This window comes from Cetorhinus maximus, chromosome 18 (genome assembly GCF_964194155.1).
Source record: "Cetorhinus maximus chromosome 18, sCetMax3.hap1.1, whole genome shotgun sequence".
NCBI lineage: Eukaryota > Metazoa > Chordata > Chondrichthyes > Lamniformes > Cetorhinidae > Cetorhinus > Cetorhinus maximus.
In genome coordinates, this window is record NC_135896.1 from 94563484 (window position 1) to 94588617 (window position 25134).

The window sequence follows — 25134 nt, forward strand, 5'->3', positions numbered from 1 at the left end:
GCATCTATTACAAGATGTGTGCTCTGAATTCAGAAGTAATGACCCCACTAAGACCTTCAGAGATTTTAAAAGTTAAATTTTTATTAACAAAATAAAAGATTTCAAGCACATACATAAGACAACAATTACTTAATAGTCTAACAAATCCTAAAATTCCTAATTAACCTGACTCTCAATAACACCCCCCCTTTAAGGCAACAATCCAAAATAGATTTTAGATTTAAAAAATACAAGCCAGCAAGTTAACACAGTACCCACTTGACAGTGGAATTCCAAACAGTTTTCCCCAACTTCAGTGACCGGACACAACAAACTTATGCACAAACGGCTGGAGGCTTCTTCAAGGCTGTTTCAGGCACTGCTGTTAGATCTTACATGGCCTCCAACATAGCCAATATTGTCCTTTATATATGGGCAGAATTTTTAGGTTGGCATGCAGGCATGCGCCCGACCCAACTGGACATGAACAAAAACAGAAATACCTGGAAAAACTCAGCAGGTCTGGCAGCATCGGCGGAGAAGAGTAAAGTTGACGTTTTGAGTCCTCATGACCCTTCAACAGAACTGTTCTGTTGAAGGGTCATGAGGACTCGAAACGTCAACTTTAGTCTTCTCTGCCGATGCTGCCAGACCTGCTGAGTTTTTCCAGGTATTTCTGTTTTGGATTTCCAGCAACCGCAGTTTTTTGTTTTTACCGACTGGACATGAAGTTGTGCGAGATGACATCGGGTGAGTATCCTGATGTCATCCCGCGCTTGCATGGTGTTTTGGTCAGTGGTCATGCGCGAGTGTCGGAAGCGGGCCCACCGACAATTAAAGTTGTTAAAGTTCCAATTGTCCCCGATATTCCATGGTCCATCCAACCTTACAGTTGGCGGACAGGCGAATCTGCCCTGACTTTGCATTTTTGATGAAATCTCATCCACATTAAATTTAAAAAAAATAAAAATGCATGGACAGAATTTTCATCATGTTTATGTTCAGGTGATTGATTGTGATGCATGGACATTTTTTTTTGCGATTTTAAAATCTTTATTTAATTGTTTTGAAGTCTTCAGCTCCCTGGAAGCAGCTCTCTGCCTTCAGGGAGCTTTCGTTCAGTGCTTGCCTGCACTCATGCTTACGTCAGCGCCTGACCTCTTCCCACCCCCGCCCTGGCAGTGCTGCGCATTTCAGTGCACATTTCATGCTGGCTGGCCATTAATTAGCCAGCCAGCGTGAAATTGCAGTTGGGGGTCGATCGTGGGCAGCGGTCCATTCTCCGGCCACTCCTGGGCCCACCGATCATACCTGCACGCTGACCTAAAAATCCTGCCCTATGCTTCTCTCTCTTTAATATTGTTCCATATGTCTTTGGAACTGTCCCTTCCGCATAATATAAAAAACTTTCATGTTGCCAATATTGTCAGTAACCTTTGGGAAAAATAAACACACGCTTCAGTCTTGCTTATCTGGCTAGTTGTAAACAGACTAACATCCCTTTGAAATCCAAACAATCCCTTCACTTATCTAAAAATGCAAATTCTCCTCACACCTTACATGCTAAGACAGCATCCATGTTTACTCATTAGCATTTCAAGTACATTTCTACACCTAGCTTCTTTTGGTAATTTCAAGCTTGCAGTCTACCTGACAGACACACATACAGAACCATTACGGTCAAACCCATAAACCTACTTTACAACAAACCAGAAAAATATTATGAAAATTATTACACTTTCACAACACTGTTCGCCTCCCAATGGTTCAATCTCTTCTTCTGAGACTACATTCCATGGGATTCACAAAGTTTCATTCCTACCTCTAAGTACTGGCTTACTTCCAACTCTTTTGCAGACCACTAGCTTCACTAAACTGGCACTGTCCCTGAGTTTCTCCAAACTCCAGGCTCTCAGGGTTTCTCTGAGATCTGTCTCCAGCATGGACCCAGCAACCTCCCACTGCCTTCTCAGCTCCCCAGAACTTCTCCTGAGTCCCAACTGTACTGAACAGCTCCCAGGGCTTCTCTGTGTGCTGCAAAACAAACGAGGTCCAAAGTACAACTCTAAGCTGCACTGAATTGCTCTCAGGGCTTTTCGGAGCCCTAATTGCCTACAGCCTGCTAACAGTAGCACCCTTTCAGTATGAAGCCTCTTCCCCTGCTCAAGAAGAGGAAAATCAACATTGCTTTTTACGTTGAAATCAACAGAAAATTGGGCAAGGTGTAAAACTGGCTGCTGAGTGCATGTTCTGCATTATCAGCAAAGACCAACTTCACCTCTTACATCTTTATCTCCCACTCCTTCATCCTCTGCTCCACAGTTGGTAGCACAGCCTTCAGCCATCCGCTCTGCAATTGTCATCCTTTTCACTTTTGTTACTTTCTTCACAAAGTGTCCTCAAAAATTCCTTCACTTTTCTCCTCTTATTATTTTCCTCACTTTGTGCTTTCTTGCTCCCCACCCCCACTGCCCTTCTTATAAAGGGCCTTGGGATATTTTTCTCCATTAAAGACTTTCAGAAGCAGAGAAGGAACATTTTAATAGCTCTTTGAGAGAGATCAAGATTGAGATAACCTCTTCAGTCTTTGGTAGAAGGCAAAAATTTTGGAAACTATGTGAGCTTCAGGCATATTTTTAGGATTGCTGGGATAATTTGAAAGAGGAAAGGCAAGAGTTCAGAGAAACGTTGGAAGAGGAATAATCAACTGGTTCATAACCTTTAATAATAGGCAATAGGAAGTCCCAGAGGAAGTGAAGAATTAAAGGCCTATCGTGTTTCTCAATGTTGATTCTAACATTTTAACTGAGGTGTTTAGAAAAGGGTGCGAGAGAAAATAAAAGATTTAAGAATAGATGAGCACAGATGTTTCACAAATAATAATTGAAAATAAACTATAAGTTAATAAACTATAAGGATGTGATTGCACTAGAGAGAGTGCAGATGAGATTTACTAGGATGTTGCCTGGGCTGGAGAGTTTTAGTCATGAGGAGAGATTGGATAGACTGGGGTTATTTTCCCTGGAGCAGGGGAGATTGAGGGGGGGATTAGGGTGTATAAAATTATGAGGAGCATAGATAGGATAGGATAGACAAGAAGGAACTTTTCCCCTTGGTGGAAGGGTCAATAACCAGGGGGCATATATTTAAGGTAAGGGGCAGGAAGTTTAGAGGGGATGTGAGGAAGAATTTTTTCATCCAGAGGGTGGTGGGAATCTGGAACTCACTGCCTGAAAGGGTGGTAGAGGCAGAAACCCTCATAACATTTAAGAAGTATTTGGATGTGCATTTGCAATGCCATGACATACAAGGCTATGGGCCTAGTGCTGGAAAATGGGATTAGAATAGTTAGGTACTTGTTTGACTGGCGCAGACTCGATGGGGCGAAGGGCCTTTTTCTGTGCTATAGACCTCTACAGCTTTAGTGCAAGTTTTGGGTCTAGAACAAAACCAGAACAATGAATAGGACATAGACCGTAGACGAGTCCTTTCATATTGAACTCGCTGTTTTAAATCACAGCTGCTGCTACTATGAGCTGAGGCCCATGCAAGCATTTATCCTTGTGGTACCTCCTAGTTATATCCTGCAAACCTGAAAATGTTCTGCATGTTCCTTCTCTCTGCTTTTTGTACATTAACCGATCCTCAATCCATGCATAAATATTGCCCTCAATCTCATGAGCCCTAATTTTATATACATATGTATTAATACATTGTTGGGCCAAATAAGGGATACACCCTTTTCTTAAATGAAGGAATGATTCGACCCCAGTACAGTAAGAGGTATATTCATCTCAACAGAATATTCAACATGTAGCTCACCTGTCAATTTCTCAGGCTGTCCAAAGATTAGTCTCAACATGCAAAAGTTTACTTTTGATGTTACTACCGACCTGTGCTCATGTTGAACTCACTGAAGCAGCATGTGGCTTTTCTGTTGCTTCATAAAGAGCTGGTGCAAAACACAATAAGCTCACTGTTCTGAGCCCAGGCATTTACCTCATCTGCACCACACATAATGAAGTGCTGGCTCAAACCCAACTTTACTTTATCAAGGCCCATTGATCCCTGTATTAAATCACATCCCACCTCTATGCACCTGAGCATCAAGGCATGTCTCAATAGATTGTCAATTAAATGGCAATTCTTTTAATTTTTTTTTGGTTCTGCAATGTGGGGCTGAATCTTCACCTCGGCAAGCGGGGGCATAAAATGACGCGGGGTGATGTCGGGCGTGTGTCCCAATGTCACCACGCGTCATTTAGATTTTCAGTTCGGCGGGCACGTAGCCGAGTCAAGGCCATTGATGAACTAATTAAGCCTATTGAGAAAGCTGCCTGTTCAACCTTAAGGCTGGCGGGCAGGCGAAGAGCCCAGGCAACCTTCGCATTTTTCATGGAACCTCATCCACGTGTGGGGTGAGGTTTCATGAAGGGTTTATAAGTTAAATCAATTTTTTCATTGAAGTTCATTGACATGTCCCAGCTCATGTGACACTATCAAATGAGGGGACGCCTTAAAATTTTTTTTTCTCCTTTAGTAAAATTTTTGGAACTTAAACTGATCTCCCTGAGGCAGCTCTGTGCCCCAGGGAGATTTCTGCGTTCCTTTGCATGCATGCGCGAAAGAGCGCAGGCCCCGACTCAGGGAACCACCCCCCCCCCCACCCCACTGCCTGTACAGGCAGCGCTCAGCGCTCTGGGTGCACATCATGCTGAAATTTGCCAATTAAGGCCCGCCCATGTAAAATGGCTGCACGGATCCGATCGGGGGCGCCAATCGGGTCCGCGCCCGCCCTCCCCAGCACAACCCAACCAATGGGAGGAGGGGGAAATTCTACCCGTGATTTCACTACAATAACTTACTACTTGATGCTCTTGCATCTCTGACTTTTCAGTAAAGGGATGTGTCTAAAATTAATCAAGCGTGTTCAAAGAACACCATGTTGATTTTTACACTAATCTTGTCACACCCCACTGATTGGCGAGGAAGGGGGAAGAAATATTTCTGTTCTTACACCTTTTCCAATACCAGTGATGACAGTATAAATTTGAACTGAGCAGCAGGTGTGGTTTAGAGCTGAAAAAGCATCAGCAGAGTGTAGATTATGGTTTAAAAGAGGCTAGTTCCAGAAATTGCAGTTTACATCGGCTTCAACTCCACTGGAATTTCAAGGCCACCGTGGGAAAAGTCTGCCTCAGCCATGGATACCAGCGAAGGGCTCATAAACAGTGAACTCTCGGGTTTTTTTTAGCCTTTATCATCGAATCTTAATTTGGCCAAAAAGTAACCTCCTACTGTATAACTTGTTATTTTGCATGCTTGTGTGTGTGTGTGTGTATGTGTGTACTAAAAGGTCAGGGACACCAAGAGCATCAAACAGTAAGTTATTGTAGTGAAATCATATTTCCGAACTAAAAAATATTCTAAGAATTTCCATTTAATCAACAATCTAGTGTGTGTGCGTGTGCGCGTCTGTATTGCGAAGGTCAGGATGTGGGTTTACCTTTTTAAATATCTTTATAGTTTTACCTGGGTGTGTTTTCAGTTCAATAAAAATTAACTAAACCTTTTGTAATTCAAGAAAGACTGTCAGACTGGGTTTTTTGCAATCAGCATGTAAATGGTTAAGCACAGACATTGAATGAATACCTTCATCCTTATAAATTACAAAAGCCCTGTTACGAACGGTCAAGGAGTGAGAACAAAAGGCCGAGTGCTGACCCGTGTCCTCACCAGTTGTAACACTGTGCCATTGCACCTATCCTTTGTGGAAAGGTTTGTGCAAAAAAACAACTTTGACCACAAGTCCATCAGGCAGTGGTCCGCAAATAACATCATAGAGGCCCTGCGGGAAAAGGAGATAATGGATCCTGTTGGATGGTTCCCTGAGGAGGCTTTCAAACTTATTTGGCAGAATCCCTCATCGTCAGAACTTCCTAACAAGCACCAAGATATATCTTGGCTGATGGTGAGAAGGGCCCTCCCCTTCAGATTCTTTATGCATGCTAGGAGCCTCACGGCCTTTGCACGCTGTCCTCGAAGGTGTGGTGGGGAAGAGGCCATCACCCACCTCCTTCTGGAATGTGCCTTTGCAAAGAAGGAGTGCAGTGGTTTTTTTTCAAGATTCATCCTGAGCAGCTCCGTAACGCAGGACTCTCTATGGGCTGTTCTCAGGAATGCACACTGAGATAAATATCAATGGCTTCAGGAGGACTATCAACTCTATGAAAGACGCTCTTTGGCCTGCCTGAATGTACTGTATTGAAAAAAACATCTGATTTGCGCTTTATGTAAAGGTCAAATTTGAACTGTTATATAATGTACTTTTACAAATTTTAAGAATAAAGAATATTTATGGAGAAAAGAGAAGTAGCGGAAGTGCAAAAGGACTCAGCACAGAAAGGGTGATTCAGGATTCTGCGCTGAAAAGGGATGATTAGCTTTACTGAGATTAAAACTCTGTAACGATCAGGTTTCTGTAGGAGGATAAGTTGAACTGGCTGGAAGCACGCTCCCATCTTATAAAGGAGCTGGATTATGTCACCTCAATTCATTGTTTTTAAGTTGGATCATACTTCACCTCAATGAGGGAAAAAAATATACTTCAAAAGTTTAAAAGTCCAGCTCAGTAAGCTGGCATGAAGGGCTTGCAGTAGTAGCGGGCGTTCGAAAGGCAGCTGGGGTTTGAGGGGGGTAGGTTAGACTTAATGACAGGTAATTGCAAGGTGCTAACAGCTGCTTGAGCTGTCGAGATGACCGGCTCACTTATTAATGTCTAAGCAATGCCTACAATGATGACGGCAAACGTTTAGTGCCATTTTCCTGACTTATAGGTGGCTTTCTGAGCTAAGCAATGATGGTGTAAGACAAGTGGTGGGGCCAATATGTCCTTTATTGTACGTGTGTTTTCTGACATACTCCAAATTATTGGACACAGAAAGCCATTATTAAAGAATTGGGAAGGCTGACTGTTTGCAGTGAGATGTAAACAAAAAGCAAATGCAGACGAGCCTCAGAACATCCAAAATATTTAATTACAGAAAGGAAAAAGCTCTTAACTTGGTCCAATTTGTGGGTACACTTTAAAAGTAAAGTTCAATTTTTGAGAAACTTGAGTGCACAGAACTGTCTTGAACAAACGCTGCAAGTTTAAATTTTTTTTTTAAAGCACTCTTCCAATTTTTGCAAAAAATTAATGCTGCTGCTCAGAAGGCCAGTTGGAGCAGGATCAGAGAATTTGCAGACTTTAAAATACTTAACTGAGTTATAAAAGCTGGGAAAATCACCTGCTTCTAAAGTTGTCTTTTCTTTAGAACCATTATTACAAAAATCAGGCTACTTTCGTCAGTCGAACGTCACCTGTAATTTTTAAAGCAGTTAGTTTTTGTAGTTGTTGGATGCGATGCGTAAAGTCAAATAGCCGCTGTCCATCGACCTGGACCCGGAACTGCTGGTGTTCGCATAGGATTTCCATCTGAAATCAAATATTTTAACATGTCACATTGTACAATCATCCAACACAGAAGGCGGCCATTCAGAACATCATGCCTGTGCTGTTTGGTAGTTATCCAATTAGTCCCATTCCACCAGCTCTTTCCCCATCATCCTACAAATGTTTCCTTTCCAATTGTGCATCCAATTCCTTTTTAAAAGTTACTACTGAATCTACTTTTATCACCTTTCCAGGCAGTGCATTCCAGATCATCATAAAATGTCCTCTCATCTTTCCTGTGGTTCTTCTGTCGATTTACCTGAAATCTGTGTCCCCTGGATACTGAGCCAGCTGCCAGTGGAAACGGTTTCTCCTCATTTACACAATCAAAACCCTTCATGATCTTGAACACCTCTATTAATTCTTAACCTTCTGTACCCTAAAGAGAATAATGCCAGCTTCATCAGTCTCTCCATATAACTGAAGTTCCTTAATCTTGTTATCCTTTTGATAAATCTCCTGTGCACCCTAAAACTTTGACATCCTTCCTGAAGTATGGTGCCCCAAATTGGACACAATGCTCCAGCTGAGGTTTAACCAATGATTAATTAAGGTTTAGTATAAATTCCCTGCTTTTGAACTCCACGTCTGTATTAACAAAGCCATGGGTTGTGTTTTATTTTATAAACAACTTTGTGAACTTCTCCTGCCAACTTCAAAGTTTTGTGTATGTGGATCCCCCAGGCACTTTGTTCCTGCACTGCCTTCAAAACTGTACCATTTTGTTTACGTTGCTTCTCCTTCCAAGATGTAACTCAACAGTCTTTGGTTCTGGGACTGAGTGCTAATGAGCAAAGGTCTTGGTTCAATGAACAAAATCAAAGCACCAAAATGGTCTGCTATCAATAATGTGTATTGTATAAAATCATTGCGATCTGGCATCAAGTCACAAAGTAAAACATTCATTCTTGCTTATCAAAGTGTTGGAAACCAAAGCTGAAGTTACAGCTTACATTGCACTGCCAGCTAATTACAATTGTGCACCAAATAATCATTCAAATGTACGCTTTTCTCTTTCACCATTTCCTGAAAGTGGTTTCATGGTGAGATGCAGGTGGAAAGGTAAGGAAGTGGACTGTGGCATTCGCTCTGAAGTTAATGACAGGTGCTAAGAATGGTTTGTCCTTGCCAAGGTACCACATATTACCAGAAAATGAACTGAACTGCTTGGGTGTAATTTTTTTGGGGATGAGTCTGAAGATTTGAAACATCTGTGGAATTGTTTTGAATTTGAGCGTTTTTATTCATGGGATGTGAGCTTAGTTGGCAAGGTCAGCATTTGTTCCCCATCCCTAATTACTCTTGAGAAGGTGGTGAAGAGCTGCCTTCTTGAACCGCTGCAGTCCATTGGTGTAGACACACACAAGTGCTATTAGGGATGGAGTTCCAAGATTTTGACCAAGTGACTGGATTATTTTATACAAACCACATACCTAATAGTTAGTAGTTAGCATGGACCAATCTGATTAGCATAAAGACCAAGCAGCCATGATTAACCTCTCGTAATACACACTTCTGCCAGATTATCCGAGATATTTATATTCACCTATATTCCAAATACTCCAAACTTTTATAGAGTTACAATAATGTATATATACTTTTGCACACAGTACTCCATTGTGATTTAATCAGTGTCAGCCTCACCTATCCCTTACTCTCACATGCACTTTAACTAGTCTTACAATACAGAAGGAGGTCAGTCAGCTCATTGTGCTGTGCTGATTCTTTGAAAGAGCCATCCAATTAGTCCCACTCCCCTGCTCTTTTCCCAAACACAAGACTTTCAGCCCCATCAGTCTGGATCGGATTTGAATCCAGGTCTCACGGTTTAGAGGTTAGTATCTAAGCAATAACATCAACCAACAGCCGGCAAAGATCAAGAATTAACGATCAGGTGTGGCTATTTTGTTTTTATCCTCTTCATAAACTCAAGGGCACTGATACTATTTGTACTCTCACTGCCATTCTGGCCCATTAACTCCACACAGACAAAGGATTAAGCCTGAACATGTCTCAGCTGCTCACTGCATTGAACATAAATATACAGAGTTGGTAGAAAGGAAATGTTCCAGTTCTTGTGTTAAATTATATTTATGCATTTGCCTAAATACAAACTGGTACAATAAAAATTCCACTAATGTTCTCACGAGCTTGAGCTTCCACTCATTCACTTTAAAACAAATAGCATTTCTACACTTTCTTTGCTTTCACATTTAGGATACTACATAAAGATGCACAATCTTTCTGTAGTTTTACTTGACACTCACCTTGAAGTGCTGCATAGGTGTGAAAGGGAAATAAGGTATGTTTTTCTCTTCTTTTCCCCATTTGCCTGAAACTTTGGCATTCCGTACAACTGAGCGATCCTGGAAGTTAACAGTCACCTCAAGGCCTACATCCGTCTCTGGCTCTGAAGGGTTGCTGATGAGACTTAGTACAAAGCTGTTGGATAATCGAAAGTGCAAGCATTAACCACACGTGATCAGGAAAAAAAAATCACCTTTGAAAAGTTGGTCTTTGTTTTCCAACTCAATTTCTCCTTATACTTCTGATCGAAGCTTCAAGCTATGCTGGATTACTGACCCACAAATGGCATCAATTCTTAGGTCCCTCACCTAAGCGACCATTACTCATGCAATTCTTCACAGTGATGCCAGCAGGCATTCAACTATGATATACCACAACCAAACCTGATTCTGAAAACACCTGGCAGATACAATTTTGGCTGCTTTCGCTGACAGTGAAAATCCTGACCAAATGTTTATTTCTCTAACTAGAGCCAGTGAGGCTAATTATAGCAACTGTGATTAGTCAACCTTGCACAAGGCTGGAACTTGGAATCTTCCTCATCTGTTTTCTTCAGCTGGGAAAGCACACAGTATCGAAGGCTTTATTCTTAGGGGCATAGAGTACAAGAGCAAGTTAAATGTGCATAAAAAAACTTGTTTGGCCTCAATTGGAGTATTGAGTCCAGTTATATTTTTAAAAGGCTTGAAGGCATTAGAGAGAGTGCAGAAAAGATTCATGAGAATGGTTCCAAGGATTAGAAACTTTAGTTACATAGATTGGAGAAGTTGGGACTGTTTTCCTTGGAGAAGAGAAGGTTGAGAGGAGATTTGACAGAGGTATACAAAATTATAAGGGGTCTCGACCGAGTAGATAGGAAGCAACAGTTCCCACTGGTGGAAGGATCAAGAACGAGAGGGCACAGATTCAAGGATATTGGCAAAAACAGCAATGGAGACATGAGGAGAAACCTTTGCACGTTGTGAGTGGTTAGGATCTGGAATATGCTGCCAGATAGTGTGGTGGAGGTAGCTTCCATTGAAGCATTCAAGAGGGATTAGGATTATTATCTGCAGGGTTATGGGGAACAGGTTGGGGGGTGCGGGTGAACGGCACTAGGTGCATGCTCATTTAGAGAGCTGGTGCAAACACGATGGGCTGAATGCCCTTCTCGTGTGCTGTAACAATTCTGTGATCTGCTGCAGTCACTACTATAGAGTAAAACCAAAAATGGCCTGTTTCTGTGATTTTATGAAATCGTGAGCTGGATATTAAAGTATTCTAATAGCATGACTTTAGAATCAAATTGGATGAAAATTTCAATTTCAAAGTAAACATGGAATGGTGCAGCACAGAAGGTGGTCATTTAGCCCATCATACTTATTTTCATGTGCTCATGATACTCAAAGGTGCTTTATAACTAATGGAATCACTTTTATGCTGGCAAAGAGCCCATTTGTGCATTGCAAGATCACACTAGCAGATAAATGCCCAACTAATCCATTTTTGGTGGTATTAGCCAATAAATTGGCCAGGAAACTGGAAGATTTCCCCTGCTCTATTACATTTATCTTAAATTATCCTAATATGTAACTACTCCAGAAGTAGAAAGTGAATGCTTAACTTCTATAATCCATTCTCTGAATGGTTAAACTGAACATTCAGAGACTCTTTGCTTATTATAACTGGGCTGTTCAGGTCAGCTACGAAGGATGTAGTTTCAGCTGAAAAAAAAATTATCTAGGTTACCTAACTTTTAAAAAATCGTGTAGAAGCAGGTGAACAGAAAAGGAACCTTGAGAGTAATGCATAAGGGAGTTGGCAGGAGTCTTCATTACAACAAAATGTAGTGCTCCAAAGGGAAGGATTGCTACGTGCTGGAAGAATTAGCACCACACTCTCATAAAATAATCCCACTTGTTGAATCATTCAGTATATATTTTTAGATGATGAGCCACATATCTGCCCCCTCATTACTTTTTTTCCAATTCATTGACTGGGTCAATGAGCTATTAATATTTGGACATTTCAATTGTAAATTGCCCAGTTCCACTCAAGGCATATTTCCTCCTGTTACCATTAAATGCTTTATCCAGTCTCATTTGTAAAGATTTTATGGGTGGAAAACTTTTTGTCATGGCTGACCTATAGCAAAATTGCAACTGCATGGAGGGAATTACGAGGTCACAGGTTCCTTAATTTTAATAATCATGTGGAAGCAGGAGATGAATAGAAAAGAAAGCTTCGGATTATTTATAAGGGAGTTGGCAAGAGTCCCCATTATAATAAAGTACAGTGCTCCAAAATGGAGTCAAGAGAGTGACGGTATACTCTCCATGTGCCTGCATGAGTGTAGCTGCAACAATACTTGGGAAGCTCAACACCATCCAGGACAAAGCAGCTGTTTGATTGATCCCTTATCCATGAACTTAAACACTCATTCCCTCCACCACCGATGCACAGTGGTAACAGTTTGTACAATCTACAAGATGCACTGCAGCAATTCACCAAGGCTCCTTCGACAGCACCTTCCAAACCCGTGAACTCTACTACCTAGAAGAACAAGGGCAGCAGACGCATGGGAACATCACTACCTTCAAGCTCCCTTTCAAGTTACACATCATCCTGACTTGAAACTATATCATCGTTCCTTCACTGTTACTGGGTCAAAATCCCTCCCCAATAACACTGTAGGCATTCTTACATCACATGGAGTGCAGCAATTCAGGGAGACACCTCGTCAACATCTACTCAAGAGGAATTGGGGACGGGCGATAAATGCTGACCTTTCTAGTGACGCTCACATCCCAAGATTAAATTAATAAAAAGGACGTTTAGGAAAATTCTATGTTACTTCAAGAACCCCTAACAGAGTAACTGATCTCAGCTGGCCTCATGCTAATGTTTGCTTTGCATTCTGTTGAATTTTTAAAAGTACTTTAAAAACTTGCCATAGCTCCACCCCTCCTCTGAAGATTTATATCCTTTTATAGAAAGTGATTATTTATGTAACTTTCTGCAGAAGGGTATTGTCATAAAGATGCAACACTCAAGGTTCATAATAAGGGGTGATTTTGTCGCAGGTTCCCAATGTTTTCTAAAATAAATCATGATGTTTGACTGTTGGCAATGTCAATGAGTCTATGCACATGAGCAAATTCTTCACTGGAACAGTACGTTGGCATACCCTGGAGTATGAGAGTTTGTACATAATTTCCACAGTAATGAGTTCCTAATCATGGCAAGGCTGCCAGAATTTTCTATAAAATGTGAGGCACTTTAAACTGTGCTGCTCATGAATTTACACATGTCCTTACTAGTGGCGCAAAACGGGGAGCAGGTCACGTATTCTGACCATCTGTACTGGGAGATAACTAAAAAGCAAGACAGAACTGTAGGAACACTGAAACGGGGGGGAGGGGGGGAATGGTGGCGTAGTAGTAATGTCACTGGACCAGCGGATCAGGCTAATGGTGGGGGAACATAGGCTCAAACCCCACCACGGTAGCTGGTGGAATTTAAATTCAAATTTTTGAAAAATCCAAAATTGAAAGCTAGCCCCAATAATGGTGACCATGAAACTATCATCGATTGTTGCAAAAACCCATCTGGTTCACTAATGAAAGAAGGAAATCTGTCGTCCTTACCCGGTCTGGCATACATGCGACTCTAGACTTTCAGTAACGTGGTTGACCCTTCATTGACTTCTGAAATGGCCCAGCAAACCACTAAGTTCAAGGGCAATTAGGGATGGGCAACAAATGCTGGCCTTGTCAGCGACACCCACATTCCATGAAGGAATAAATTAATAAAAATTCAGCCCCTTGAGCCTGTCCCACCATTCAATTAGATCATGGCTGATCTGCATCTTAACTCCATTAATCTACCTTGGTTCCAGATCCCTTGATAGCCTTACCACCAAAAATCTATCAATCTCAATTTTGAAATTTTCAGTTGACTCAGCCTCAACAGTTCTTGGGGACAAGGAGTTCCTGATTTCCACTATCCTTTGAGTAAAGAGGTGCATTCTGACATGACCCCAGAATAGCCTAGATCTAATTTTAAGGTTATGTCCCCTTGTTCTAGACTCCTCCACTAGCTGAAATAATTACTCTAACTTGGCTGGTGGTGAGAAAGCCACTCCCCATCGGATCCTTCACGCATGCCTAGAGCCTCAGCGCCACTGCGTGCTGGTCTCTAAGCAGCTGCGGTGGGGAAGAGACCGTCGCACACCTCCTTCTGGTATGTGCCTTTCCAAAGAAGATCTGGAAAGAGATGCAGTGGTTTTTGTCGAGATACATTCCGAGCAGCTCCATGATGCAGGTCTCCGCTCTGTCTCGGGACGCACACCGAGATAAAAATCAACTGCTGCTGGAGGATCATGAACTCGGTGAAAGATGCTCCTTGATGTGGCTGAAACCTGTTGGTCTTCCAGTGCAAAGAGTTGTCCATGACTGAGTGTTGCAGACTGCCATATTCCAAGGTCCAAGGCTACGTGCTGAGGGATGCACTAAAGCTTGGGCCGGCTGCCGCAAAGGTGCAATGGGGACAGCCCACTGTCTAAGGCCTTTCAGCCACGGTGCACCGAGGAACTTGTAATTTTCTAGATCCTCTCAGGCTGTATGCTTGGCATCGAATGTATATCATAAATATCATGTAAAGTGCAATTGTATTGAGGGACCTCAGAATGCAACATGCTCTATGGAGAAAAGTCGAATGTTATTGCACTTTCTGTAATGTCCAATTTGAAATGTACTTTTAGATATTTTATGAATAAAGCATATTTTGGGGAAAAATGTTACTCTTTCTGCTCTATCAGCTCCTTTAAACATCCTGAGTATTTCAATTAGATTGCTACCACCATTTAATCTTTATAATCAGGGGTATACAAGCTTACTCTATGAAAGTATAAGGGAATTTAAAAAGTCTTCTACTCGGGAACTGATGCACTTTAAACTTTTTTAAAAAATTGCGTCTGTCCCTGTTTTGGGTGGGAAAGAGTTCATTACTGAACACACTAGTTCTGAGGAGGACGGAAGGATGTTTAGGGTGTAATTGAGGACTGATGATTGGACAGAAAATGTTGAGACATTGCAGTTTCATCCCAACATAATTAGTGGTTTGTTTCTTCTTCTGTGTAACTGCCTTGACCTAGGGGTGAATACATTGGCTTCAGCTTGACACCAACTGCCTTGGAGTCAGAACTACATTTTAAAAAATTGTTTCATTTTCCGATTGAAGTTGATGGGAACCGCTCCTGTACTGGCTTGAAATTTATTTTTTATTCGGTGACCAGCCAGCCAAAACAAAATACAGAAATCCTCAACTGTGCTGATTTAGCTGAATTTAGCCAGGGCAGTGTTAATGCCACTATAATAAGCCTCAATAGTAATAATAAAAATAAGCCAGGGCTTTCACTATTGAACGCTATTAAGCTACCCCCTGCCTGAAAACCATGTATTGGGTGCCAGATGGGGATAGGATCCACTTCAGCTCTGTTGGCCATTTATTACTGAGGGCGATACATAAACAATGACTACTTGAACATTGTACCAAGAGGACAACTAGAGAATCATGGCACAGCAAGGGGGAATGGGGTACTGGGGTAGTCTGGTCAGTTATTTTCAAAAGCAATGTTTTGTGAAAAAAATCATGGAAAGTGACAAACTGCCTTAACTTAATTTTCCAGCCCTTTTCCCTCCCACCAAACTGCAAGAAGTTTTGCTTCTTCTTGTTCACCAAAAAATCCAAAATCGGGAATTATCATAGAAAGTTTACGGCACGGAAAGAAGCTATTTGGTCCATCCTGTCTGTGTCAGCAATGTAGGGACTTGTAAGTCTTTGCTTAGCTCCTACTACTCTCCACTGCCTTCATGACTTTTTTTGTTCAATGTAAATCAGTTGGGTCTTGGCCATTACTTTGTGCAAGACTGATAAGACAAAGTTTCTGCACTTGTTATGTGTGATACAGAAGAGGGCGGAGAATTAATGTAACCCTTTTCTGTAATGTGTTGGTACATTTTGCATTAATCTGTGGTTGGTGAGAATTTGTGCAGCTGTTGTAAAACAGCATAATTGTAGATGAGGAGAAATATAGGATTCAGATATTTTTGACTAAAGATGAATCACCAGTACATAAATTGTGATCAAGCCTTGGGAATGTTATGCTTTCTTGCTATGACCCATCCTCTTCCCCACAGCCATGAGAAAGTAAACTATGGCATGTTTACTAAAGAATGCGGAATGCTAATTCTTTCTGTGCCAAGAACTCCAATCTCACATGTAAACACTGTTCTCCTCTTAGATTTTCTTTTCATTTTTCATTGCCTATTCTTTACAGTGCAAACTAGTGACCTTTGTTGAAAATGCATGTATGTGGATATCTGGTGAGGATTGGACGAGATCCTCAGCACTTGATATCTTCTCCTTTTCCATGCTAACTAAATGTACCAGCTCTACTCACAATTACTTCTCAATTACTATGCACTATTACTCCATATCTTTTGAACTTTAGGCTCTCCTTTTTCTACTAGACTGCTTCACTGTCTCTCTCTGCCTCAATCTGCTAATCTTGACTTGTTCAAATTGGTGTACACCATCAACTTTTTCTCTAGTGATCACCCTACTGTCTCATTCCCATCACCAAAAGTTTTTTCCATTGGCCTTGCTCCTCTGGGGCTAACCTCATAAAGGTCCATCTAACAAACCTTCAACCATCTTCCCTCTCCACATCGAAATGTAAGCTGTCTTGAGAACAAGGCTCTCCTCACGCATCTTGGGGAGCATATGAACAGGAGTAGGCCATTTGGCCCTTCAAGCCTGTTCCTCCATTCATGACTAATCTGTGACTTAACTCTATCTACCTGCTATTGCCCCATATCCCTTAGTATTTTAATTTACACAAATCTTATCTATTTTAAATTTTAAATTAACAATTGATCGAGCATAAACTGCTATTTGCAAAAGCAAGTTCCAAATTTCTCTTTCTGTGTATAAGTTTCCTAAATTCGCTCCTGAAAAGGTTGGCTCTAATTTTTAGACTATGACCCAACTTCTCTGAGACTCCTGAACCAGCAGAATTAATTTTTCTATCTACCCTATCAGTTGCCTTAATACCTTAAACTTGGATTTAAAATATCCTCTTAACTGTAAATTGCAGGGAATATATAGTTTGCATCATCTCTCCTCATAATTTAACCCTTGGAGTACAGATGTTATTTGGTAAACCTATGTTGCACTCCCTCAAAGGCCAATATGTCCTTTCTAAAGGGTGGTGCCCAGATCAGCTCACAGTACTCCAGATGTGGTCTAACTTGTAGCTGAAGCATGACTTCTACTCCCTTGTATTCTTCTCCTCCAGCTATAAAGGCCAACATCCCATTAGTCTTTTCGATTTTTTTTACCTGTTATGACATTTTAATGATCTTTGTACATGGAATGCCCAAGTCTCTTTGGACCTCATCTGTTTCTAGCTTTCCACCATTTAGAAGATACTCTAAATCCATTCTCTTTAGATACAAAGTGAATCTTTAGATACACACTTGCCAGTTTTACCCATCCACTTAATCTTTCAGGGTCTCTTTGTAATTTTTATGCTTCCATCCACAGTGCTTAAAATGCCATCCATCTGCCACTTGGAAATGTGAATATGTGGCTCTATCATCATCATCATCTAAATCATCAATCAATATGGTGAACAACTGAGGGTCCAACTTGGATCCTGGTGGGACAAAATTAGTCACATTCTGCCAATTATCCCTGCTCTGTCTCTAGCCATTGAGTCAATTTCGTAACCATGTCAATAATTTGTTTTTAATCCCATGAGTTTCAACTTTAGTTTAGATTTCTTTCTGAGGGACCTTATCAAATGGCTTCCGGAAGTCCATTTAAATAACATACATAGACATTCCCCCATCCACTAATTTAGTCATGTTGTTTTTTTTAAAAAAATGAAGTTCATCAGACATGGTCTATCGTTGGTAAATCCAAACTGGCTCTCTGATCAGTTCAACATGTTCAAGGTGCTCAGTCATTCTATCCTTAATTTTTTCCTGACAATAGATGAAAAACTGGCGTATAATTTCCTGCTTCCCCCCTCTCACCTTTGTTAACTAGCAGATGGTGTGAAATTTTCCAATCTAACGACACAGTTCCTGAATCAAGAGAATTTTGGAAGATTATAGGATATCGACACTGTTGACAATGTTCTCACCTACTTCCTTTAAAATCTTGGGATGGAAACTATCTGGTCCTGGGGTTTTGGCACTCTTTAGTGCCATTATTTTCTTCATTACTTCATTATTTTGCTTGCATTAATTAGGCTGAGTTCCTGTCCCTAAATCAATATTAATTTCCTTGGGGTTTCTGGCATATTATCCTCTTCCTCTACTGTAAACACTGATGCAAATATAATTTAACATACAGTATCCAGCATTTCATTTTTTTTTATTTACAAGCATCACTAGCTTCTGAATGCCATATTTTTCCTAATGCAATTCTAATTGATACCCTTTGCAAATTTCTTTTTAAAATACCTTTTTGTATCTATTTTGTAACCTTCTGTTATTCCCTGGATTGGGATTAAAAAGATCCATCTCTTTTCCTTAGCACAATAGCAACCATTATCTGTCAAAAGGGTAAAACAAGGGGCTGGATTTTCTTAGAAGGTAAATAGCCCCACCATTGAGACCCAAGCCCATGTGAATGGGCGGTGGGACCTTGGGTGACATTTTACTGGCAGCGGCCAATTAAGATCCAACCGTTGGGACCACTGTTCTGTTGAGGATGTAGTGGCTCCATTAACAGTGGTCACTTCTAAGGCTGCAAGAAGAAGGATGAAGTGCCCTCGAAGACAAGGTATGTTTTCTTTCCTTACTGTGCCAGGACCCAGCAAGTAAGCCCTGGTGATCAGGGAAGGTGGGGTGCACCTTCTGTAGCTGCGGGTGCGAAGACTAAGCTGGGGGAGCCCTCTGTGGACCATGGAGCGTTCACAAAAGAGGCCACTTTCCCCTGCTGAGAGGCTGCCAGGGTTACTTGGTCAACCCAATGTGGTAGAGGGGCTTCTTAACGCCTGTAAATTGCCAGCAGGGAGCATGGGCAGTGGCCCATAATTGGCAGGCCTGCAGTCGGCCGCACCGCTGCTGTTTCCGCCACTGGTTAAAATCCATTGGTCGCTGGCGGGAAGATGTCAGGCTCCCCTCCGGACACTTTCTGCCACCATGTCACCAGCCCTCCCACCTCGCAGCCCATCTCCAGAGGGATGGTAAAATCCAACACAATGTGTGCATCAAAATGAAAAACTGTTAAAAGTAGAATGTTCGTGCTTGTCAAATAATGACCTCCAACATGCCACAAACTTCGTGCCCTGAAAACATTCCTGCCCAGTTCCTCTGGGACACTCAGTGAACTGTAGCATTCCACATGACTGGCTCACAAATTAATTCTTGGAGCCAATGACCAAAACCATTAAGGAGCCAATTAAAAATATTCACAACACAACAAGAAAAGGTTTTGCATGTGTAATGTATTACTGCTTACATTATTTCACAGTATATTTTTAGACTTAGACTTTGTGACAACATTGCAATTATTTCTGCTCTCTATGATAGGCTCCATTTGTCATTTACAACACTTATGTTTTCAGCTCTTTTGTAAAACAGAATAGTAAAAGGAGTTTAGTTTTTAACTGGTTAAATATTTGCTGCCCAAACCAACTACATATCCACTCCTTTGTATGGAACTGTGTGATAAGAGAAGACTCCTTCTGGAGCTGGAATGATTAACAATCAATATATGGGATACAGGCAGTGCAGTGTTGATACAGCAATGCTGAATTGCAGGGCACCAGAAATAAGAATTACCCAAGTCCAAAGTCGCGTGTAAAAGAGGTGTTCCAGCTCACTCTACCTGCTGGGGTGTGAATGAACTATCCCGGTGACGCTCATTTTCATGGATGGTTTCAGCCCACTTTTGATCTCCCCGACAAAGGGCTTAGCCTGTAAAATGTAACAAAACCACGTGTAAATTTGAGAAGCAGTGCAAACTTCAACACTAATGCAGTGCATCTAAACAGTGCTTCAGGCGTTGGATATGACCTATAAGACGGAAAAATGCTAATGGTTTATAAAGTACGCAGTAATTTGGAGGCTGACACCGATAGATTTCTAGATATTAAAAATAAGAAGGGTTATGGGAATGGGGGACTATGGTGTGGGGAAAATGGTATTGAGTCAGAAGATCAGCCATGATCTAAATGAATGGCGGAGCAGGCTCGTATTTCCTACTCCTGAGTTCCTCTGCAAAGGAACATGTAACATGTGCAATGTTGAACACAAGCACCCTAACAAACGCAGCAACTTTTCCCCTCCCTCCCCTCCCCCCAAAAAATTATACTTTATTCATAAAATTAGTAAGAAGTACATTTCAAATTGAATATCACAGAAAGTGCAAGTGGAATTCAAAACTTTACTCCACCCAGCAATGGTGCCTCAGCACAATTTCAAAGCAAGCAACTGGTTCAGATCTCCCACTAACATTGACTTTGCCCCAAGACTTATTGACACAACTTTTTCAAAGGCAGGGAAAGCAAACCAAAGCCCGGGTGAACTTTATAGTTATACTCACCCCCCATATCCCTCCCATTACCACAAAGACAAGTTTTCCGGACAGCAGCAGCAACACAGACACACACACACACGTGCTTATTCAATTTACATCGTGTCTTTTTTTAAAAAAAATAGTATTTGTTTTTGTTTTCTTAGCAGCAATAATAGCAAAAAAAAATCGGCCGGCAGAGTGAGTAAAGGGAGGGGGATTTAGATTCGGCAGCAAAGCGGCGACCGCTGGAGCGAGAGCTCCTGCAGCTCACAGACAATGTCAAACAAGTTGGTCAAAATTATATGTTTCCACGCAGGCTGCAATAGTTAGTTGATGATCGGGTACTGAGGATGAGGAGGAGGAGGTGGGGGAATAGAATATAATCGGGTCAAAATCAGCAGTTTTTTTGTGGACTAAATTCAGAATTGGTTTATTTATTATTTTTAAAAATAAAGTTGAGACTTACAGATGATGAGTTGTCGTTATCCGCCATGTTTGTGATTTTAATTATTATTTTTTGGTTAACAGGTAGATAAGGTGTCGAGGTCGGGGTGAATGCGCCAGTTGCATGAGAGCTGAGGCTTTACTGGGTTATCTCCATTTGGAAGGCGCGCCTGGCTCCATCCTCCCTCAGCACAGGCCGCCGGCCGCCGCTGCCATGGTAACCAAGGCTGGGTGGGCCTACCCACAGGCCCCGCCCCCTTCCCCGGTCCGCTGCCATGGTAACCTCGCTCCGCCCCGAGCCGATGCCATGGCAACCCGGCCACACAGCCACCACCCTGCTCCCGCTGCCCTGCTAACGCGGGCTGCGTGGACCTTCCAATCCGCGCCGCTGCCGTGGTAAACCCGGCTGAGAAGGGGGCGAGGGTGCCATCCCACCGACCCGCGCCGCTTCCATGGTAACCCCGACTAGGTGGGGCGGGTGCCTTCCCCCCCCCACACCGCCCTCTTCACGCCCCCACCGTCCTACGCCGCCGACTGGCTGGGACCTTCCTAACGGCCCAGGCCCCGCCTCCCTCGCCGCTGCCATGGTAACCCTGGCTCACCCAGCCCCCCCCCCCCTCCTTCCTGGCTCCACCTGATAACACTAATCTGGCTGCAACATTCTTGATGCAAACTTCGCAACGAAAACCAATGTTTAAAAAAGAAAAGACTTTCATTTATATAGCGCCTTTCAAGACCATCGGATCACTTTACAGCCAATGAAGTACTTTTTGAGGCATAGTCACGGTTGTAATGTAGGAAACCTAGCAGCCAATTTACCCTCAGCAAACTCCCACTGTGATAATGACCAGAGAATCTGTTTTTTGTGACGTTGATTGAGGGATAAATATTGGCCAGGGCACCAGGGATAACTCCCACTGCTCATCGTCAAAATAGTGGCCATGGTATCTTTCACATCCACCTTAAAAAGCAGTTGGGGCCTTGCTTCAATGTCTCAACCAAAAGATAGCACCTCTGACAGTGCAGCACTCCCTCAGTACTGCACTGGACTGTCAGCCTTAATTTTTGCCCTGGAATGAGACTTCAACCCATAATCTTGTGATTCCGAGACAAGTAATGCAAATGAAAAAAATATTCAATGCAGTTTCTGGTCCAAATTAGTATGATTTTTGTGCAGGGACATCAATCATCCTGTAACCTTCAAAACGTTTGAATTTCTGATATTTTGCCACCAATTCACTCCCACAGTGATTGTTTGAAATGAAAAGTATAGATGTATTTAAGGGGAAGTTAGACAAACATATGATGGAGAAGGGAATAAAGGGTTACAATAATAGATTTAGATGAGGAAAGATGGGAGAAGGCTCAAGTGGAGCATAAACACTGGCATAGACTGGTTGGGTCAAATGGCCTGTTTCTGTGCCCTACACCTTATGTAATTAGGTTTTTGTCTTGATTTCACATACAAAGCAGAATGCTGTGTGTGTAACTTTTGATAATATTCCGTGGCACACTTATTTGATCAGATATCTGATGTGGCATTTTCTTGCACTGCCCTCCCAGTTATCCTTTGAGAACAAAGCACTGGCAATATTAATGGGTGTCACTTGCTACTGAGTTTAATGGTGTGTTTTATTATTAAATACAATAAATTAAGGATTATTGCTGAAAAAGGATATTTTATTAAAGCTTTTTGTCTTGCACTCATCAGGACAATTCACAAAAAATCCAATGTCAGGGGAAATAACAAATTTATACTGTTATGAGAAGAGAGTGCTGATTGATTGGCAAGTGGATTCTGCTTGATAGAGGTGTTGCCATGGAGGATACATCAGTTGATGGTGACTGACAGTTAACTGCCAAGCATTGTTTTAAATTTAATCCAGGCAGTTTTACTCTGATTGGTCAAGACATTGCCCTGGGGAATGAACCAGTGAATGGCTGTCACTTATGATGTTTAGCTGAAACAGGTGCAATGTGTGTACGAATTGTCCTGATGAATGCAAAATGAAAAACTTCAACAAAAAATGTTTATTTTTTCAGCAATACTCAAGTTCTGTACTACCAAACAAAAATTAAAGATTTGGCAATCCAAAGTTTCAAGGGGTCACTCAGCCCTGAATCCTCTGCAAATGTGGCTCCACCTGATACCAAGAACACTGGGCTGAGTCTTCAACATAACCACTTTTTAAAGTTGGAAATCAGCATTCATTACAATATTTTCTCCACTGTGCAACTAACAATGCCTCATTGAGTTAGTTTACTGGACATTTTCTGGGGTTTTATTTCATGGACAGAACATTTATTTCATGGCCATTTAAAAAAAATAGCTAGATTGTCCACTGTACTGCCTTGGAACCTTTAAAATTATGCATGAACGATTTTGAATGCTCCTGTATTTGCTTGTCTCACATTATATGGTGACCTAGGATGCAGAATTTTGTGCTCTTGTTCAAAGGCACAGGCTTAGTTCTCTATGAAACATACAATGGCGAGGATTTTGCTGTCAGTGGCAAAGTGATGGTCTCACCATTGACCTCAATGAAATCTTTCCTGATGTTAGTTTGGATCTGGCACCAGGTCAAGGGGATTTCCCAGCGTCCAGCAAGTGATGTCATCAAATAGTGTAAGCAGCCAATCACATTGAAGAATTCTCACAGGCAACCTTTAATAAATTTTACAGAGAGCAAAATATAGATGTGACATGAACATTCAAAACTGAAATATAATTTAAAAAAAAATTATATTAAAGAATCTATGGATCTAGAGAGGTTATTCAGCAGGTGTCATGAATTAATACACCATTAAAAACCCAGTTGCAGCTCATTGACAGGGCATAACTTTATCAGGAGATTTTAGTAGTGATATTATAGCTGGTTAACTTATTTGGCTAGATGGCTGGCACATGGTTCAGAATAGCCAACAGCATGGGATTCAATGCCAGTTCCAGCTGAGGTAGACTTGGGCCCTGCCTCTTTGCCCTTCACTGTGGAAAAAACACAGCATAAACTGTGATGTGCTTGCCTCACATTATAACTTTGTAACCTAGAAGCAGAACCCTGTGCTCTTGTTCAAGCGACCCTCGAGTAATCAAGGATGCTACTTGGTGAAGAAGATTATAGCATAAAGGGGGTAGATCTCGTCAGTTCAGTGACTGCTAAAATAATACCTTCTGCGGACACTTCAAAAGTACATCCAATGAAGAAGCATAGAATCATTGACAGTAACTTCTAGATTATCACGTTAGGCTGCAGATATCTGGACTCCAGAAATTGCTGTCACTTTCAATGGAGTAATCATGGCGAAGGCTGCCAGGTTGACCATCATTACTGGATCATTTGTGCCAGTATGATCTAGATGGATGCACAGTGAAGAGTATAACTCCATTCTTTTAGCTGAGTGCTGACTGTCTGAAATTAGCATTTGCTTCAGCATTAAGGACCCATGTATTTGACTGTTCCACTGATAAATAATCAATAACTATTTGCAAAATGTAGTTGTTGTATACACACTGATGTAGTGATTGCATTTATGCAGCAGTGTTGCACTAGAGACTACATCTTATGTGTTATTATTGCATCCACTAATTTGTCTTGCAATACTTGATAAATAATTTAATCAATCAATGTTAGTGAACTTTTTTTTCAATGATGACAATTTTCTCCCACTTAACTCCACAGAAATTGAACTTTTACTGATTTATAATTCTGTTTCATTCCTATATTATGACACAAACAATGAGATAGTTAGGATCGGTCTGACAATGAGACTCACCTTCAGTACACTGACATACTCAGCATTCTTCTAATGGAACAGTGCAATGTTTGAACATAAATAGTATAATAAAAATTCAATGGAGTTTTATTTGTTGGTTTCAGCCGATTTGTTTTGCAAGAAAACACAAAATGATTAATGGTCACAGAGCTCTGGGCCACAATGGTGGAATGAATATGAACTGTGACCAGTTTTACGCCATCAATCCCCAGGTCTCTATGCAATGTTGTTTGTTTTGGCTGCAGACATCAGAAGCTTAATTCTGGCTGATGTAAACTTTCTCTGCATCCTGTGTTAAAAAAAAAAATCTGGTGATAAGAAATTTCTGGTTGGAACATTGGGAAACCAAGAACAAAACTCAAAAAGCAGTTAAGGGAAAGTTATAAAGTGTATTAGAAGGAAAAGGAAAGTATTAAAAGGTTAATTATATCTATGGAATATCTAATGCGTAAAACATTGAAGAGCTCCTTTAAGTGAGATGTTGGGTAGAAATATGGGGGGGAGGGAGGTATCAGGAAATGGTAGATGTGTTAAATTGATTATACACATAAAATTCTAGG

General features: G+C 41.4%; 1 protein-coding gene and 1 long non-coding RNA gene across 2 annotated transcripts; both read right to left on the reverse strand.

The window, feature by feature from the left end:
* Nucleotides 1–55: 55 nt before the first annotated feature.
* LOC144693369 (uncharacterized) lies at nucleotides 56–887 on the reverse strand. The gene is made up of 2 exons (XR_013579527.1): nucleotides 700–887; nucleotides 56–456 (listed from the first exon to the last, which is right to left on the reverse strand). It is a non-coding gene; the product is annotated as an uncharacterized LOC144693369 (long non-coding RNA).
* A 6110-nt stretch (nucleotides 888–6997) lies between these two features.
* LOC144693374 (galectin-related protein) lies at nucleotides 6998–21445 on the reverse strand. The gene is made up of 4 exons (XM_078563234.1): nucleotides 20823–21445; nucleotides 19667–19755; nucleotides 9742–9916; nucleotides 6998–7456 (listed from the first exon to the last, which is right to left on the reverse strand). The coding sequence occupies exons 1-4, from the start codon at nucleotides 20847–20849 to the stop codon at nucleotides 7313–7315; spliced, it is 435 nt and encodes a 144-aa protein (XP_078419360.1). The 5' UTR covers nucleotides 20850–21445; the 3' UTR covers nucleotides 6998–7312.
* Nucleotides 21446–25134: the final 3689 nt, after the last annotated feature.